This window comes from Nerophis lumbriciformis, linkage group LG03 (assembly GCF_033978685.3).
Source record: "Nerophis lumbriciformis linkage group LG03, RoL_Nlum_v2.1, whole genome shotgun sequence".
Classification (NCBI taxonomy): domain Eukaryota; kingdom Metazoa; phylum Chordata; class Actinopteri; order Syngnathiformes; family Syngnathidae; genus Nerophis; species Nerophis lumbriciformis.
The window spans coordinates 37,373,888-37,391,143 of NC_084550.2; the positions used below are offsets into that span (position 1 = coordinate 37,373,888).

Genomic DNA, 17,256 nt, shown 5'->3' on the forward strand with positions numbered 1-17,256 from the left:
TGACATGACAGGTGAAAACTAATGGGTTGCTATGGAAACAAAACAAGGGAGTGAACAACCAGAAACTAAAGTGTCCAATAACTAAACAAAACAAAACATGACTAAAACAAAACATGATTACACAGACATGACAAAAATAGTGAAGCTTTTTTTAGTAAAATGATGACTTTTGTCATCATTTTGCCATTTTGTCTGATTATTATTATAATATTGCCAACATTTTTAAGTTTTCTTATAAAATTGTGACTTTTGTCGAGTAAAATTACGACTCTTTTCATAGAATTGCCAAAAATGTAAGCTTTTTCTTGTAAAATTGCGACTGTTATTGAGTAAAATTCCAACTTTTATCACACTATTGCACAAATGTTCAGTTTGTCTTGTAAAATGTTGACTTGCTTTGAGTAAAATGACGACTTTTATTATAACACTGCCAACATTCTACGTTTTTCTTATGGAATTTTGACCTTTTTCCTGTGAAATTCCAACTCATTTTTCACAACAAGCTTTTTTTTTAATATTTGCATAGTATGTATATATTATTAATGTTGTAAATACAAATCTTTATACGTCTAAAAAAGGGTGGTCCTAAAGAGGTAGGCATTATTCGGAGGTCTCAAGAAGGTAACAAATACAAGAATGTGTGTGTGTGTGTGTGTGTGTGTGTGTGTGTGTGTGTGTGAGGATGGAGAGGGGGGGAGGAGTGAGAAGTCTATTCAAGGCACTTGTCCTCCCAGAAAAAGGGGACTCGGGGGAGGCGCCTATTGCTTGCACACTTGCTCTACTATCCAACCGGAGCACATTTTCCCAGCCTGCTGCTGCTGCGTCCTCTGCAGCTCAAAAAAACCAAAAAAAAACCCCCAACAACAAAAAGAACATTTCCCGCCACAGGAGGAGCAGGATTTCCTCACTGGAAGCTTCTTACCTACCCTGCCATGGAAGCTGTCCCAGGATTGGAACACAGTACTCGGAGGTCATTGTCTTCCTATGGGTGTCCTTTTAGATCTCCAACGACTGGTGTCCTTTGGCTGCTGTGGACTCTGCTGACCCACGTGTGGACCTTCAACCTGGATTCCACTCACACTCTGCACAAACTGGGCGACCCCGGGACCTTTTTTGGCTTCTCTCTTGCCCTTCATCAGCAGCTCACACCAGAACCTCAAAGCTGGTGAGCTTTCCTTTTATTACTTCAACTTTCACGTCCACTCCATCCATGCTCTGCTAAATCACTGTCAGGACGCTCATAAGTCAAGTGGCTGCATGCTGGAGTTTCAGCATCTTAATGTGCTCGACCTGCTCTCAGCTAATAGACTCTGGTGTGTATGGGGAAATTTGTGCTGACACAGCAGACGTTGTTTCATGACAATGTGTGTTGCGAAGTCACGGACCGGTGTGGACTGCTCTGCGGTTTTTGAAGACCTACCACAAAACACTGGTCAAAGATCCTCTAGATCAGTGTTTTTCAACCTTTTTTGAGCCAAGGCACATTTTTTGCGTTGAAAAAATCCGGAAACACACCACTAACAGAAATCATTAAAAAACAAAACTCAGTTGACAGTAAAAAGTCGTTGTCGCAATTGTTGGGTATGAATTCAAACCAGTGGTTCTTAAAGGGGAACATCATCACCAGACCTATGCAAGCGTCAATATATAACTTGACGTTGCAAAAAAAAAGACCATATATTTTTTTAACCGATTTCCGAACTCAAAATGGGTGAAATTTGGCGAATTAAACGCCTTTCTAATATTCGCTCTCGGAATCGGGAAACAATCTGCCATTTTCTCAAACACATTACAAACACCGAGTCAAATCAGCTCTGTTATTTTCCGTTTTTTCCGACTGTTTTCCGTACCTTGGAGACATCATGCCTCGTCGGTGTGTTGTCGGAGGGTGTAACAACACGAACAGGGACGGATTCAAGTTGCACCAGTGGCCCAAAGATGCGAAAGTGGCAAGAAATTGGACGTTTGTTCCGCACACTTAACCGACGAAAGCTATGCTACGACAGAGATGGCAAGAATGTGTGGATATCCTGCGACACTCAAAGCAGATGCATTTCCAACGATAAAGTCAAAGAAATCTGCCCGGATGAGGGTATGTCTACAGAATATATTAATTGACTATATATTAACTGGGCTGTCTGCACTCTCAAAGGGCATGTTGTTGCCAAATGTATTTCATATGCTGTAAACCTAGTTCATAGTTGTTAGTTTCCTTTAATGCCAAACAAACACATACCAATCGTTGGTTAGAAGGCGATCGCCAAATTCGTCCTCGCTTTCTCCCGTGTCGCTGGCTGTCGTGTCGTTTTTGTCGGTTTCGCTTGCATACGGTTCAAACCGATATGGCTCAATAGCTTCAGTTTCTTCTTCAATTTCGTTTTCTCTACCTGCCTCCACACTACAACCATCCGTTTCTGTGATGTCTGTGTAATCATGTTGTGTCTTAGTCATGTTTTGTTTAGTTATTGGACTTTTTCATTTCTGGCTTGTCACTCCCTTGTCTTGTTTCCATGATTACCCATTAGTTTCACCTGTTCCACGTTTGGACTCATTGTGCACTCTTGTTTGTCACCATAGCAACCCATTAGATTTCACCTGTCATGTCACGCACCTGTTTCACGTTTTGAGTCACGCACCTATTTTCGTTAATCATGTCTGTAGTATTTAAGTTCATTGTTTTTCAGTTTGTCTTTCTGGTGACATCCCCACATTTATGCTCTGCACATTTCTGACACTTTTTTCATGTCCATCGTTCACGCTGCTCCTTTTGTTCATGCCAAGTAAGTTTTGTTTATTAATGCCACAGTTAGTGTTTTTTTGTTGTTCATAGTTTCTGCCTTTGTGCAAGTATTTGTTTTCATAGCCAAGTTGTTTCTCCGCCACTGTGCACGCTTTTCGTTTGTACTTTTTTTGATAAGTTTAAATAAATATGTACCTTCATTCCCGTCTCGCCCGAGCCAACTTTCCGTTGCCTTCGAGAAAAACTAAACCCCAGGACCAAGTCATGACAGTTTCAATACATGCGTAATCTGTTGAATCGCTTAAGCCGCTGAAATCCGAGTCTGAATCCGAGCCAATGTCGCTATACCTTGCTGTTCTTTCCGCCATGTTTGTTTGTGTTGGCTTCACTATGTGACGTCACAGGAAAATGGACGGGTGTATATAACGATGGTTAAAATCAGGCACTTTGAAGCTTTTTTTAGGGATATTACGTGATGGGTAAAATTTTTAAAAACACTTCGAAAAATAAAATAAGCCACTGGGAACTGATTTTTAATGGTTTTAACCATTCTGAAATTGTGATAATGTTCCCCTTTAACCTTGTTGGAGGTACCGAACCCCACCAGTTTCATATGCGCATTCACCGAACCCTTCTTTAGTGAAAAATAAAATGTTTTTTTTCAAATTCAAGACAAAGTTATATGTTCTTGGTAACACTTTAGTATGGGGAACATATTCTAAGTAACAAAGACTTCATTTAGAGTTATTTGGTTAGGGCCAGGGTTAGAGGGTTAGGGCAGGGGTCGGCAACCTTCACCAGTCAAAGAGCCATTTTGACCAGTTTCACAAATTAAAGAAAACAATGGGAGCCACAAAAATGTTTTGAAATTTAAAATGAAATAACACTGCATACAAAGTTTTTTTCTTGCTTTGTGCTATGTATAAACCAAGGGTCTCAGACACGCGGCCCACACCTTAATATGAAAATTGAATGGTAGTACGGCCCGCGGGTTTTATGTGAATGGCGCTTGGCAGCGTCATGATTGTCAACCCTCCCGATTTTTCCGTCAGAATACGAATTTCAGGGCAATTGTTCTCTCGAACGTGCCGTGATGGTACAGCGTTTAGCACCCACTACAACCAGCGTGCCGGATCCGCCACACGTTGTATGAGGCTTCTACTTGCTCACGTAAGTGACAGCTAGGCATATTTGGTCTACAACCACACAGGTTACACTGACAGTGGCGGTATAAAAAACTTTAACACTCTTACTAATAATGCGCCACACTGTGAACCCACACCAAACAAGAATGACAAACACATTTCAGGAGAACATCTGCACCGTAACAAAACATAAACACAACAGAACAAATACCCAGTATCCCATGCAGCCCTAACTCTTCTGGGCTACATTATACACCCCCGCTACCAAACCCTGCCCACCTCAAAAGACGCACATGTTTTTTTACTGGTGCACAAAATGAACCGTGCATGAACATCACCTTGTTCAAAGAACAAAACCAACACAGTGCATAAACTCACAACAAATTACACACCTGCAAATCAGTCTGACTTCTGTTGTTGCTGTAACCGTAACACGCCGATAGAGAGAAGTTTTTATTTACACAATGAGTCGGGTGTGTCTTGACCTCCGCCGAACACTTGAGCCCGACACACCGAACCCCGAGGGTTCGATCGAACCCAGGTTAAGAACCACTGATTTAAACCATAACCAAGCATGCATCAATATAGCTCTTGTCTCAAAGTAGGTGTACTGTCACCACCTGTCACATCACGTTGTGACTTATTTTGACTTTTTTGCTGTTTTCCTGTGTGTCGTGTTTTAGTTCTTGTCTTGCGCTCCTATTCTGGTGGCTTTTTCTCTGTTTTTGGTATTTTCCTGTCGCAGTTTCATGTCTTCCTTTGAGCAATATTTCCCGCATCTGCTTTGTTTTAACCGTGTATTACGACCTACTGCGGAAACGCTTGTCAAAGATTCCTTAAACGACAGGTTTTTGAGGACTTACCAAAAATACTTGTTAAGGGTTTTCTAAATGACATGCTGTACTACTGCAAAAATACTTTTCAAAATCCTCTATATGACGGGATACTGTTGTAAAGGACATACAAAAAAAAAAAAAAAACACTCGTCAAAGATCCTCTATATGACACTGCTGTTTCAAGAAATTGACTGCTACAGAAAAAAAAAACACTTAGAGTTAGAGATCCTCTGACAACAGTGCTCTGCTGTTTTTAAAGATCTACTGCAAAAAATGTTGGTCAAAGATTCTCTATGTAAGAGGCTGCTTTTTTAAATGACATACTGAATAGAAAAAAAAATGCTGGTCAAAGATCCTCTATGTAAGACGCTGCTTTTTTAAATGACATACTGAATAGAAAAACAAATGCTGGTCAAAGATCCTCTATGTAACAGGCTGCTTTTTTAAATGACATACTGAATAGAAAAACAAATGCTGGTCAAAGATCCTCTATGTAAGAGGCTGCTTTTTTAAATGACATACTAAATAGAAAAACAAATGCTGGTCAAAGATCCTCTATGTAAGAGGCTGCTTTTTTAAATGACATACTGAATAGAAAAACAAATGCTGGTCAAAGATCCTCTATGTAAGAGGCTGCTTTTTTAAATGACGTACTGAATAGAAAAACAAATGCTGGTCAAAGATCCTCTATGTAAGAGGCTGCTTTTTTAAATGACATACTGAATAGAAAAAAAAAATGCTGGTCAAAGATCCTCTATGTAACAGGCTGCTTTTTTAAATGACATACTGAATAGAAAAACAAATGCTGGTCAAAGATCCTCTATGTAACAGGCTGCTTTTTTAAATAACATACTGAATAGAAAAAACATGCTGGTCAAAGATCCTCTATGTAACAGGCTGCTGTTTGAAATGACACACTGAATAGAAAAACAAATGCTGGTCAAAGATCCTCTATGTAAGAGGCTGCTTTTTTAAATGACATACTGAATAGACAAACAAATGATGGTCAAAGATCCTCTATGTAAGAGGCTGCTTTTTTAAATGACATACTGAATAGAAAAACAAATGCTGGTCAAAGATCCTCTATGTAACAGGCTGCTTTTTTAAATGACATACTGAATAGAAAAAAAAATGCTGGTCAAAGATCCTCTATGTAACAGGCTGTTGTTTTAAATGACATACTGATTATAAAATAAATACTGGTCAAAGATCCCGGCCGAGTCATACCAAAGACTATAAAAATGGGACCCATTACCTCCCTGCTTGGCACTCAGCATCAAGGGTTGGAATTGGGGGTTAAATCACCAAAAATGATTCCCGGGCGCTGCTGCTCACTGCTCCCCTCACCTCCCAGGGGGGGATCAAGGGTGATGGGTCAAATGCAAAGAATAATTTTGCCACACCTAGTGTGTGTGTGACAATCATTGGTACTTTAACTTTAACTTTTTAATTCTATATAACATACTGTTGTTCTAAATGACCGACTGCAAAGAAAAACATTTGCCAAAGATCCTCTAGATGACAGAGTCCCTTGCTGTTTTTTTAGGAATCGGCTGCTGCTGAAATAAACAACAAAAAAACACTGAGTAAGAGATCCTCTGATCGGGGAGCTCTGCTGTTTTTTCTACTGCAAAAATACTTGTCAAAATCCTCTATATGACAGGATACTGTTTTTAAGAACCTACTGAAAAAAACACTCGTCAAAGATCCTCTATACGACACTGCTGTTTTTAGGAATTGACTGCTACAGAAAAATACAGAAAAACACTTTGAGTTAGAGATCCTCTGACAACAGCGCTCTGGTGTTTTTAAAGATCTACTGCAAAAATACTGGTCAAAGATCCTCTATATAACAAACTGCTGTTCTAAATGACATACTGAATAGAAAATGAATACTGGTCAAAGATCCTCTATATAACAGACCGCTGTTCTAAATGACCGACTGAAATGAAAAACATTTGTCAAAGATCCTCAATATGACAGAGTCCCTTGCTGCTTTTAGGAATCTGCTGCTGCTGAAAAAACTTAAAAAAAAACACTCAGTAAGACGTCCTCTGCCATGAGTGCTCTGCTGTTTTTGAAGATATACTGCAAAAATGATGGTCAAAGATCCTCTATGTAATTGGCTGTTGTTTTAAATGACATACTGAATAGAAAAAAAGACTGCTGTTCTAAATGACTGACTGCAAAGAAAAACATTTGCCTATATGAAAGAGTTCCTTGCTGTTTTTTTTAGGAATCTGCTGCTGCTGAAATAAACAACAACAACACACTGAGTAAGAAATCCTTTGATAGTGGCGCTCTTCTGTTTTTTAAGATCTACCGCGAAAATACTTGTCAAAATCCTCTATATGACAGTATACTGTTTTTAAGGACCTACTGAAAAAAACACTTGTCAAAGATCCTTTTGATGACACTGCTGTTTTTAGGAACTGACTTCTACAGAAAAAACAAACAGAAAAACACTTAGAGTTAGAGATCCTCTGACAAAAGCGCTCTGGTGTTTTTAAAGATCTACTGCAAAAATACTGGTCAAAGATCCTCTATATAACAAACTGCTGTTCTAAATGACATACTGAATAGAAAATAAATACTGGTCAAAGATCCTCTATATAACAGACCGCTGTTCTAAATGACCGACTGAAATGAAAAACATTTGTCAAAGATCCTCAATATGACAGAGTCCCTTGCTGCTTTTAGGAATCTGCTGCTGCTGAAAAAAACTTAAAAAAAACACTCAGTAAGACGTCCTCTGACATGAGTGCTCTGCTGTTTTTGAAGATATACTGCAAAAATGATGGTCAAAGATCCTCTATGTAATTGGCTGTTGTTTTAAATGACATACTGAATAGAAAAAAAGACTGCTGTTCTAAATGGCTGACTGCAAAGAAAAACATTTGCCAAAGATCCTCTATATGACAGAGTTCCTTGCTGTTTTTTAGGAATCTGCTGCTGCTGAAATGAACAACAAAAACACTGAGTAAGAGATCCTCTGATAGGGGCGCTCTGCTGTTTTTTAAGATCCTCTTCTATATAATAGACTGCTGTTCTAAATGACTGACTGCAAAGAAAAACATTTGCCAAAGATCCTCTATACGACAGAGTCCCTTGCTGTTTTTTTTTAGGAATCTGCTGCTGCTGAAATAAACAACAAAAAAACACTGAGTAAGACGTCCTCTGACAGGAGCGGTCTGCTGTTTTTGAAGATATACTGCAAAAATGCTGGTCAAAGATCCTCTATGTAACTGGCTGCTGTTTTAAATGACATACTGAATAGACAAACATACTGGTCAAAGATCCTCTATATCAGGGGTGTCAAACGCATTTTAAATCAGAAAAATCTACTCCCAAGTGGGCCGGACTGGTAAAAATCACGGCACGATAACTTAAAAATAAAGACAACTTCAGACTGTTTTCTTTGTTTAAAAATAGAACAAGCACATTCTGAAAATGTACAAATCATAATGTTGTTGGGTTTTATTTTACACTTACATGTTGCGGTTAATAGTATTCTATCTTTATTTGTTGTTATTTTATATTTTTGGGATAAATTATGTGATACTTTTGGTGTTAATGTTCAATCTATCAAGATAAAAAAAAAATATCAACATCAAATTACAGGATGTTATTTATGTAGTTTGATCATTTTCCTCGACTGACGCAGTAACATCACGTGGTTTATTTTGTACATACCTCCCTGCTTGGCACTCAGCATCAAGGGTTGGAATTGGGGATTAAATCACCAAAAATTATTCCCGGGCGCGGCCACCGCTGCTGCTCACTGCTCCCCTCACCTCCCAGGGGGTGATCAAGGGTGATGGGTCAAATGCAGAGAATAATTTCGCCACACCTAGTGTGTGTGTGTGTGTGACATTCATTGTCAAACTCATATGTAGCATCATCTACGTACCTACTCAGTGGCCTAGTGGTTAGAGTGTCCGCCCTGAGATCGGTAGGTTGTGAGTTCAAACCCCGGCCGAGTCATACCAAAGACTATAAAAATGGGACCCATTACCTCCCTGCTTGGCACTCAGCATCAAGGGTTGGAATTGGGGGTTAAATCACCAAAATGATTCCCGGGCGCGGCCACCGCTGCTGCCCACTGCTCCCCTCACCTCCCAGGGGGTGATCAAGGGTGATGGGTCAAATGCAGAGAATAATCTCGCCACACCTAGTGTGTGTGTGACAATCATTGGTACTTTAACTTTTAACTTTATCTACAAAGATACAAATAATTGCTTTTGCGACATCTAGTGGACACATTCAGAACAGCAGTTTTTTTCATTAAAACATTTCAGGTTAATTTATATACTTAGCAAACTCATCCCGCGGGCCGGATAAAACCTGTTTGCGGGCCTGATCTGGCCCTCGAGCCGTACGTTTGACACCCTTGCTCTATATAATAGATTGCTGTTTTAAAATGACTGACAATTAAAAGCATTTGTCAAAGATCCTCTATATGAGTCCCTTGATGCTTTTAGGAATCTGTTGAGTGAGAGATCCTCTGACAGGAGCGCTCTGCTGTTTTTGAAGATATTTTGCAAAAAAATGCTGGTCAAAGATCCTCTATAGTATAACTACTGTACTTAAAGGTTACATAATGTTTTGTCCAGTAAGAATGAGGGTCTCAGTGTGTCTTCCAGTAAAAATAGCAGTGAGTCATCCATAGCAGTGATGATGTTACATGTTCATCTATGGACTTATTGATCTGTTCTCATGAACTGTCATATGACACTTTTGGCTCTCACTCAGATTTTAAAAATAAATATAACATATAATATATAATAATAATACCTAAATATGACAGCAGTTGGGTTTCACTACTTTTGGCATGACTACAAGCACTATTTGACCAAGATACAGGTCTCAGTATGATGCAATTCAGCTCCTCCATAAGCACAGTAAGAAATACATCGTAAAATGTTCCATAATAGAATATTTTTCAACAATTTCATCAGCCTTGATGCTGGAATGTAGACCATTTAAAGGCCTACTAAAATGCGATTTTCTTATTTAAACGGGGATAGCAGGTCCATTCTATGTGTCATACTTGATCATTTCGCGATATTGCCATATTTTTGCTGAAAGGATTTAGTAGAGAGCATCGACGATAAAGTTTGCAACTTTTGGTCGCTGATAAAAAAGCCTTGCCTGTACCGGAAGTAGCAGACGAGTAGCGTGACGTCACAGGTTGTGGAGCTCCTCACATCCGCACATTGTTTACAATCATGGCCACCAGCAGCGAGAGCGATTCGGACCGAGAAAGCGACGATTTCCCCATTAATTTGAGCGAGGATGAAAGATTTGTGGATGAGGAAAGTGAGAGTGAAGGACTAGAGGGCAGTGGGAGCGATTCAGATAGGGAAGATGCTGTGAGAGGCGGGTGGGACCTGATTTTCAGCTGGGCATGACTAAAACAGTAAATAAACACAAGACATATATATATATACTCTATTAGCCACAACACAACCAGGCTTGTATTTAATATGCCACAAATTAATCCCACATAACAAACACCTCCTCCCTCCCGTCCATATAACCCGCCAATACAACTCAAACACCTGCACAACTCACTCAATCCCACAGCCCAAAGTATCGTTCACCTCCCCAAAGTTCATACAGCACATATATTTCCCCAAAGTCCCCAAAGTTACGTATGTGACATGCACATAGAGGCACGCACGTACCTGCAAGCGATCAAATGTTTGGAAGCCGCAGCTGCATGCGTACTCACGGTACCGCGTCTGCGCATCCAACTCAAAGTCCTCCTGGTAAGAGTCTCTGTTGTCCCAGTTCTCCACAGGCCAATGGTAAAGCTTGACTGTCATCTTTCGGGAATGTAAACAATGAAACACCGGCTGTGTTTGTGTTGCTGCAGCCGCCCGCAATACACCGCTTCCCACCTACAGCTTTCTTCTTTGTTGTCTCCATTGTTCGTTGAACAAATTGCAAAAGATTCACCAACACAGATGTCCAGAATACTGTGGTAATTTTGCGATGAAAACAGACGACTTAATAGCTGGCCACCATGCTGTCCCAAAATGTCCTCTACAATCCGTGACGTCACGCGCTGACGTCATCATACCGAGACGTTTTCAGCAGGATATTTCGCGTGGAATTTAAAATTGCACTTTAGTAAGCTAACCCGGCCGTATTGGCATGTGTTGCAATGTTAAGATTTCATCATTGATGTATAAACTATCAGACTGCGTGGTCGGTAGTAGTGGGTTTCAGTAGGCCTTTAACTGTGAACATGAAACAACAAAACTTACTCGGTCAAGCATGGAAAGATCATAGAACTATGGCATGGACACATAATCATGGAGGTATCAGAGTTAACAGAGTTAATGTCGCCAGGCTGACTTCCTGGCAACAATGGGCTTAAATAATACAGACATGACTTGTGACAAGTCATGTCACAAGTCGGTAGTAGTGGATTTCAGTAGGCCTTTAATAAGTACTTAATAATGACTAGTTAAGAGCCAATATGTTACTCATTTGCATGTTAATAAGCAACTAATTAATGATGAATTATGTTCCCCTTACTAAAGTGTTACCATGTTTTTTTTACTGGTGCACAAAATGAACCGTGCATGAACATCACCTTGTTCAAAGAACAAAACCAACACAGTGCATAAACTCACAACAAATTACACACCTGCAAATCAGTCTGACTTCTGCTGTTGCCGTAACCGTAATACGCCGATAGGGAGAAGTTTTTATTTACACGATGAGTCGGGTGTGTTTTGACCTCCGCCGAACCCCTGAGGCCGACTCACCGAACCCCTAGGGTTCGATCGAACCCAGGTTAAGAACCACTGTTTTAGGATGAGTAGTGAACAGGGAAAATATTTTCTTTCGAAGTGTATTCCGATGTAAACAATTCGCAGAAATGAATAGTGCTATCATGGCAGTGGGCTAATTCATTATTCATGTAGCAAAGAGTGAAAGTGAGTCCTCTGCATGAATAATACATGTCCATTAGGCTGCTTTATTGTGGCTCATGTTCTCAAAAGCTCTATGGTCATCGTCGTCATCCAGGCAGGGACAATTTCGCGCAAAAGTCTTGAAATCAGATGCCAGTGAGTCACCGCTTCTTGGATTATGAGGCAGCTTTGTGTTCCGATTCCTGCCTGAGGTCCGAATGCTCTCATCTCACAGTGACTCCATGTGGCATCATCATCCGATTGTTCCTTTGAACATGATCCGTCTGTTCACTTTGTCATCAGACGCTTCTTTAGGGTCACGTTAGGAAACCTGCGCGTGACTCTTCCAGTCCTGTAGGTGGCAATAATGCTCACTACAAGTGATTTTCTTCTTCAGACATTTGCTGCAACTGGTGGTTCTCTGCGTCAAGTACTCTGTCACCTCAAAGAGTGATTTCTCCAAATGTCTGTTTGTTGCACTTTTATATACCGTACTTCCCGGACCATAGGGCGCACTGCTGATGAATGGCCTATTTTTGATTTTTTTTTTTTCATATATAAGGCGCACCGGATTATAGGACACATTAGAGGTGTCATCCATCCATCCATCCATTTTCTACCGCTTATTCCCTTCGGGGTTACGGGGGACGCTGGAGCCTATCTCAGCTATAATCGGGCGGAAGGTGGTGTACACCAGTGACGTGCAGTCACTAGAGGCAGGTGAGGTGGGGCCTCACCTGCCATCATGGAAAGAAAAAAAATGTAAAAAGAAAAATATATATATTAAATTGTTAAATGTATCCAGTGATTATACTATGAAGTTATTTTCCATTTAACTTCACCAGTTTTAAATTATTTTTATTCAAAATTGCTGAATTTTCACATTTGCCGTTCAAATACTGAGAAGAGACGGTGCGGTGAACAGCAGCCAGTCGAGGCACGTCACTCAGTGCCTCAACATGGACAGACTCGGCTAACTGCTGATCTGCTGTGCAGTGAGACCGTATTGCTATATGAACTATATTATACATTTCCATAGTTTAGTTAGCTGAGGTATATAATGTACAGAGTATTTTGTCGACAACTGTATGTGTGTAACGTATTTCTTGTGCTGAGCGATCATAAAACGGCTGCAAAAGACGCACTGGCTGAGGCTCGCCTCCTGCACCTCCGCCGTAGAATGCACGGCAACCCCTGATGGGAGTGTTATATCAACTAAAGCCCACACTTAAACTTTCTACGTGCAAGATTGAATCTATTTAAAAAAGTTATTTCATAAGAAGCCAAAAAGTGCAAAAACAATAATGTTCGTGTTGGAGGAGTTGTGAATGACTGCAGGGCCACAACATTAGGTGCACCTGCAGACTGCAGGTGTACCTAATTCACAACTCCTCCAACACGAACATTATTGTTTTTGCACTTTTTGGCTTCTTATTAAATAACTTTTGTAACCTATTTTATGGGCTTTCCTCTTTGTGATGTTAAGTTCGTGTTATGCGCTGTTATACAGTATGAACCTTGAGCTCTTATTTTGAAGGCGCTAAGAGCGGAAGTGATGTCACTTTGCAGAGGTTTTGGAAAGAAGGTAAATAAAGTGGTCCTCGTGTAAACTGGAGCCTCCGTGTTTGTTATTTTGTAGTTTCATACAGTATAGGCGACATTTATAAACCCTCGGTTACACTTTTTTAAATAGATTCAATGTTGCACGTGGGAAGTTGAAGTGAGGGCTTTAGTTGATATAACACTCGCATCAGGGGGTTCATTAATCCAGCACAACAGCGGCGCATTTATAAGTAAAGGTAAGACCATAATAACGTTTTTTTATTAAATGTGCTTTTTTGTGTGCTACAGTTTGTATGTGTAAAGTTAAAGTTAAGTTAAAGTACCAATGATTGTCACACACACACTAGGTGTAATGAAATTTGTCCTCTGCATTTGACCCATCCCCTTGTTCACCCCCTGGGAGGTGAGGGGAGCAGTGGGCAGCAGCGGCGCCGCGCCCGGGAATCATTTTTGGTGATTTAACCCCCAATTCCAAGCCTTGATGCTGAGTGCCAAGCAGGGAAGAATGCTGGTATGAGCTTTTAAACATAACCCGTTAACTGCTGCCAATCAAATGGTGAATAAGATACTCTTTAGGGTTCATATGTTTGTAAATCTGACTGTGATGAAGTCAGTGCCTCACCAGCCATCAACCTCACCGCACGTCACTGGGGTACACCCTGGACAAGTCGCCATCTCATCGCAGGGCCTAAAGGAGTCATATTATTATTTTTTTTTTCTAAATGTAAGAGACTTCCTTGTGGTCTACATGAGTGTTTTTCAACCTTTTTGAGCCGAGGCACATTGTTTTCTTTTTTTCTGCACACCACCAGCAGAAAACATAAAACTAATGAAACTCAGCAGCCGATATTGACAGTAAAAAGTCGTTGTCGCAATTGTTGGATATGACTTTAAACCATAACCAAGCATGCATCACTACAGCTCTTGTCTCAAAGTAGGTGTACTGTCACCACCTGTCACATCACGCCGTGACTTATTTAGAGTTTTTTGCTGTTTTCCTGTGTGTAGCGTTTTGGTTCTTGTCTTGCGCTCTTATTTTGGTGGCTTTTCCTGTTTTGTTGGTGTTTTCCTGTTGCAATTTCATGTCTTCCTAAACGCTGCTTTGTTTTAGCAATCAAAACTATTTAAGTTGTTTTTATCCTTCTTTGTGGGGACAATGTTGATTGTTTTGTCATGTTCGTATGTACTTTGTGAACGCCGTCTTTGCTCCACAGTAAGTCTTTGCTGTCGTCCAGCATTCTGTTTTTGTTTTCTTTGTAGCCAGTTAGGTTTTAGTTTTGTTCTGCATAGCCTTTCCTAAGCTTCAATGCCTTTTCTTAGGGGCACTCACCTTTTGTTTATTTTTGGTTTAAGCATTAGATACCTTTATACCTGCATGCTGCCTCCCACTGTGGTCTGCATATTGTGATCATGACAAACGATGTTCCTGACATTTACAAAGCAATTAGCTACCGGCTGCCACCTACTGATATGAAAGAGTATAACATGGTTACTCTGCCGACACATTATTTGCAGACTATAATTACTGGTTTGCAAAAAATATTTTTACCCCAAAGAGGTGAAATTAAATAATCTCCCACAGCACACCAGACTGTATCTCACAGCACACTAGCGTGCCGCGACACATTGGTTGAAAAACATTGGTCTACATAACATGTAATGGTGGTTCTTTGGTCAAAATGTTGCATAGATTATATTTTACGGATCATCTTCAAGTCACTTTCTGACAGTCGCTTCAGTATGTGCCGTTTTGTGGGCGGTCTTATTTACGTGGCTCACCTTCGACAGCGTCTTCTCCACGTAATTTTTGCGATGTAGCGGTGTAGCGTGCAAGGACGGGAGTGGAAGAAATGTCAAAAGATGGAGCTAACTGTTTTAATTACATTCAGATTTTACTTCAATCAATAACGGAGCAGCATCTCCTCATCCGGAAACAACAACAGTGTGTACCGTGAAAAACCGTCCGACCTTAACTCTCTAATAACTAAAGTTCCTTGGGTGAATAATGTAAACTCACTACACCGGTATGTTTTAGCGCTTTCATGGCGAGTTTACTGACAGATATAAGTAAGAACTTGACACTACTTTATATTAGAAATGGCAACAGTGGAGGATGAATGTCTCATAACAAGTAGATAGAGAAAAATAAGAAGCTTATCGACTACGATGTTGCCACGGACTACAAAGGTGAACTCGCACAATTGTTCAGGATTTATGCAGATCTCAAATACAGATCAGCAGGTACCAGAAGGTAAAAAAAAAATGTTTGTATAATATTGCAAAACAAAACATTTTGATAGTTTTTTGAGCACCGTGTGTAATGTTCTATATTTTCAATGGAACATATAAAATGCTGGTGTTGTTTACTTGAGTCATATTGCCATCATAGTGCAGTCTACACGTATCTCTTATGTTTGACTGTCATAATGTACCAAATAAAATAGCATTGAGGTGGGTAAGCTCAACCAACTTTATTCCTTACTTTAGGCACCAGGATATAAGGTGCACTGTCGAGTTTTGAGAAAAAAATAAATAAATTAAGTGCGCCTTTTAGTCCCGAAAATAAGGTGAATAATAGTGCTGTCAAATGCTGCGATTTTTTAAATCGGATGAATCACACTTTTGCATTTTGATTATTGTCGATTAATCATTGTAAATTATTTGCACGCATGATTGGAATTAATTGTAAAAAAGACCCCAATATTTTGACACAATGCAAATTTATTGTCAATGTCATATGTGATTTTTTTTTTTTTAAATGTGTTACTTAAATGCATGTAGTTTATTTGTACATAATTTTGAAGTTTATTTTGAAAGGAAATTTACCAGCGAGCACAAAAGCCGGGGTCTCCTCACTCATATTTGCATTGGCCTGATCACTGACCTGCATAACAACATGCCTCACCTTTCAGGTAACCATTTGCGGTAAAGGCAAAAGAGTGTGTGCGATCAAAACAAATTGCATGTTTAATCTGCATGAATACATGATTAATGCGATATTTTTTTGTGATTAATCACAAGTTAAGCGGCTATTTTTGACAGCCGTATATATATATATATATATACATATATATCAGTGACTGCACGTCATGATGGCAGGTGAGGCAGGGCCTCACCTGCCATCATGGAAAGAAAAAAAATGTAAAAAGAAAAAAAAATAATTAAATTGTTATATGTATCCAGTGATTATAGTATAACGTTATTTTCCGTTTAACTTCACCAGTTTTCGATTATTTTTATTCAAAATCGCTGAATTTTCACATTTGCCGTTCAAATACTGAGAAGAGACGGTGCGGTGATCAGCAGCCAGTTGAGGCACGTCACTCAGTGCCTCACCATGGATTGCGGACTCGGCTAACTGCTGGCCTGCTGTGCAGTGAGACCGTATTGCTATATGAACTATATTATACATTTCCATAGTTTAGTTAGCTGAGGTATATAATGTACAGTGTATTTTGTCAACAACAGTATGTGTGTAAAGTATTTCTTGTGCTGAGAAATCATAAAACTGCTGCGAAGACGCACTGTGTGAGGCTCGCAGTAATCCCGCCTCCTGGTGCCGGTTAATGCACCCCCGCGCAGAATGCACCCCCTGACGGGAGCGCCACACCAACCAAAGCCCACACCCAAACCCTCCACATGCAAGACCGAATCCACCCAAAAAAAGTCACTTAACAAGAAGCCAAAAAGTGCAAAAACAACAATGCTCGCACCGCAACGACTGCAGGGACACAATATTAGGTACACCTGCAGACTGCAGCACAGATTTCATATTTCATTCATTCACAATTCCTCCAACACGAACACCACTGTTCCCGAACTTATAAGTAAAGGTAAGACCATAATAACATTTTTTTTTATTAAATGTGCTTTTTTGTGTGCTACAGTTTGTATGTGTAAAGTTAAAGTTTAGTTAAAATACCAATGATTGTCTCAGACACACACTAGGTGTGGCGAAATTATGCTCTGCATTTGACCCATCACCCTTGATCACCCCCTGGGAGGTGAGGGGAGCAGTGGGCAGCAGCGGCGCCGCACCTGGGAAT

The 17,256-nt window shown here is 40.1% G+C and overlaps 1 protein-coding gene across 5 annotated transcripts in view; it reads left to right on the plus strand.

Moving 5' to 3' along the window:
• The first annotated feature begins 778 nt into the window (after positions 1-778).
• itga7 (integrin, alpha 7) overlaps positions 779-17,256 on the plus strand; it is a 127,823-nt gene continuing 111,345 nt past the window's right edge. For all 5 annotated transcript variants that reach the window (XM_061937684.2, XM_061937685.2, XM_061937686.2 and 2 more), the window contains exon 1: positions 779-1,165. In XM_061937684.2, the coding sequence (XP_061793668.1) occupies positions 933-1,165 (233 nt within the window). In that variant the 5' untranslated portion in view covers positions 779-932. The remainder of the gene's footprint in view (positions 1,166-17,256) is intronic.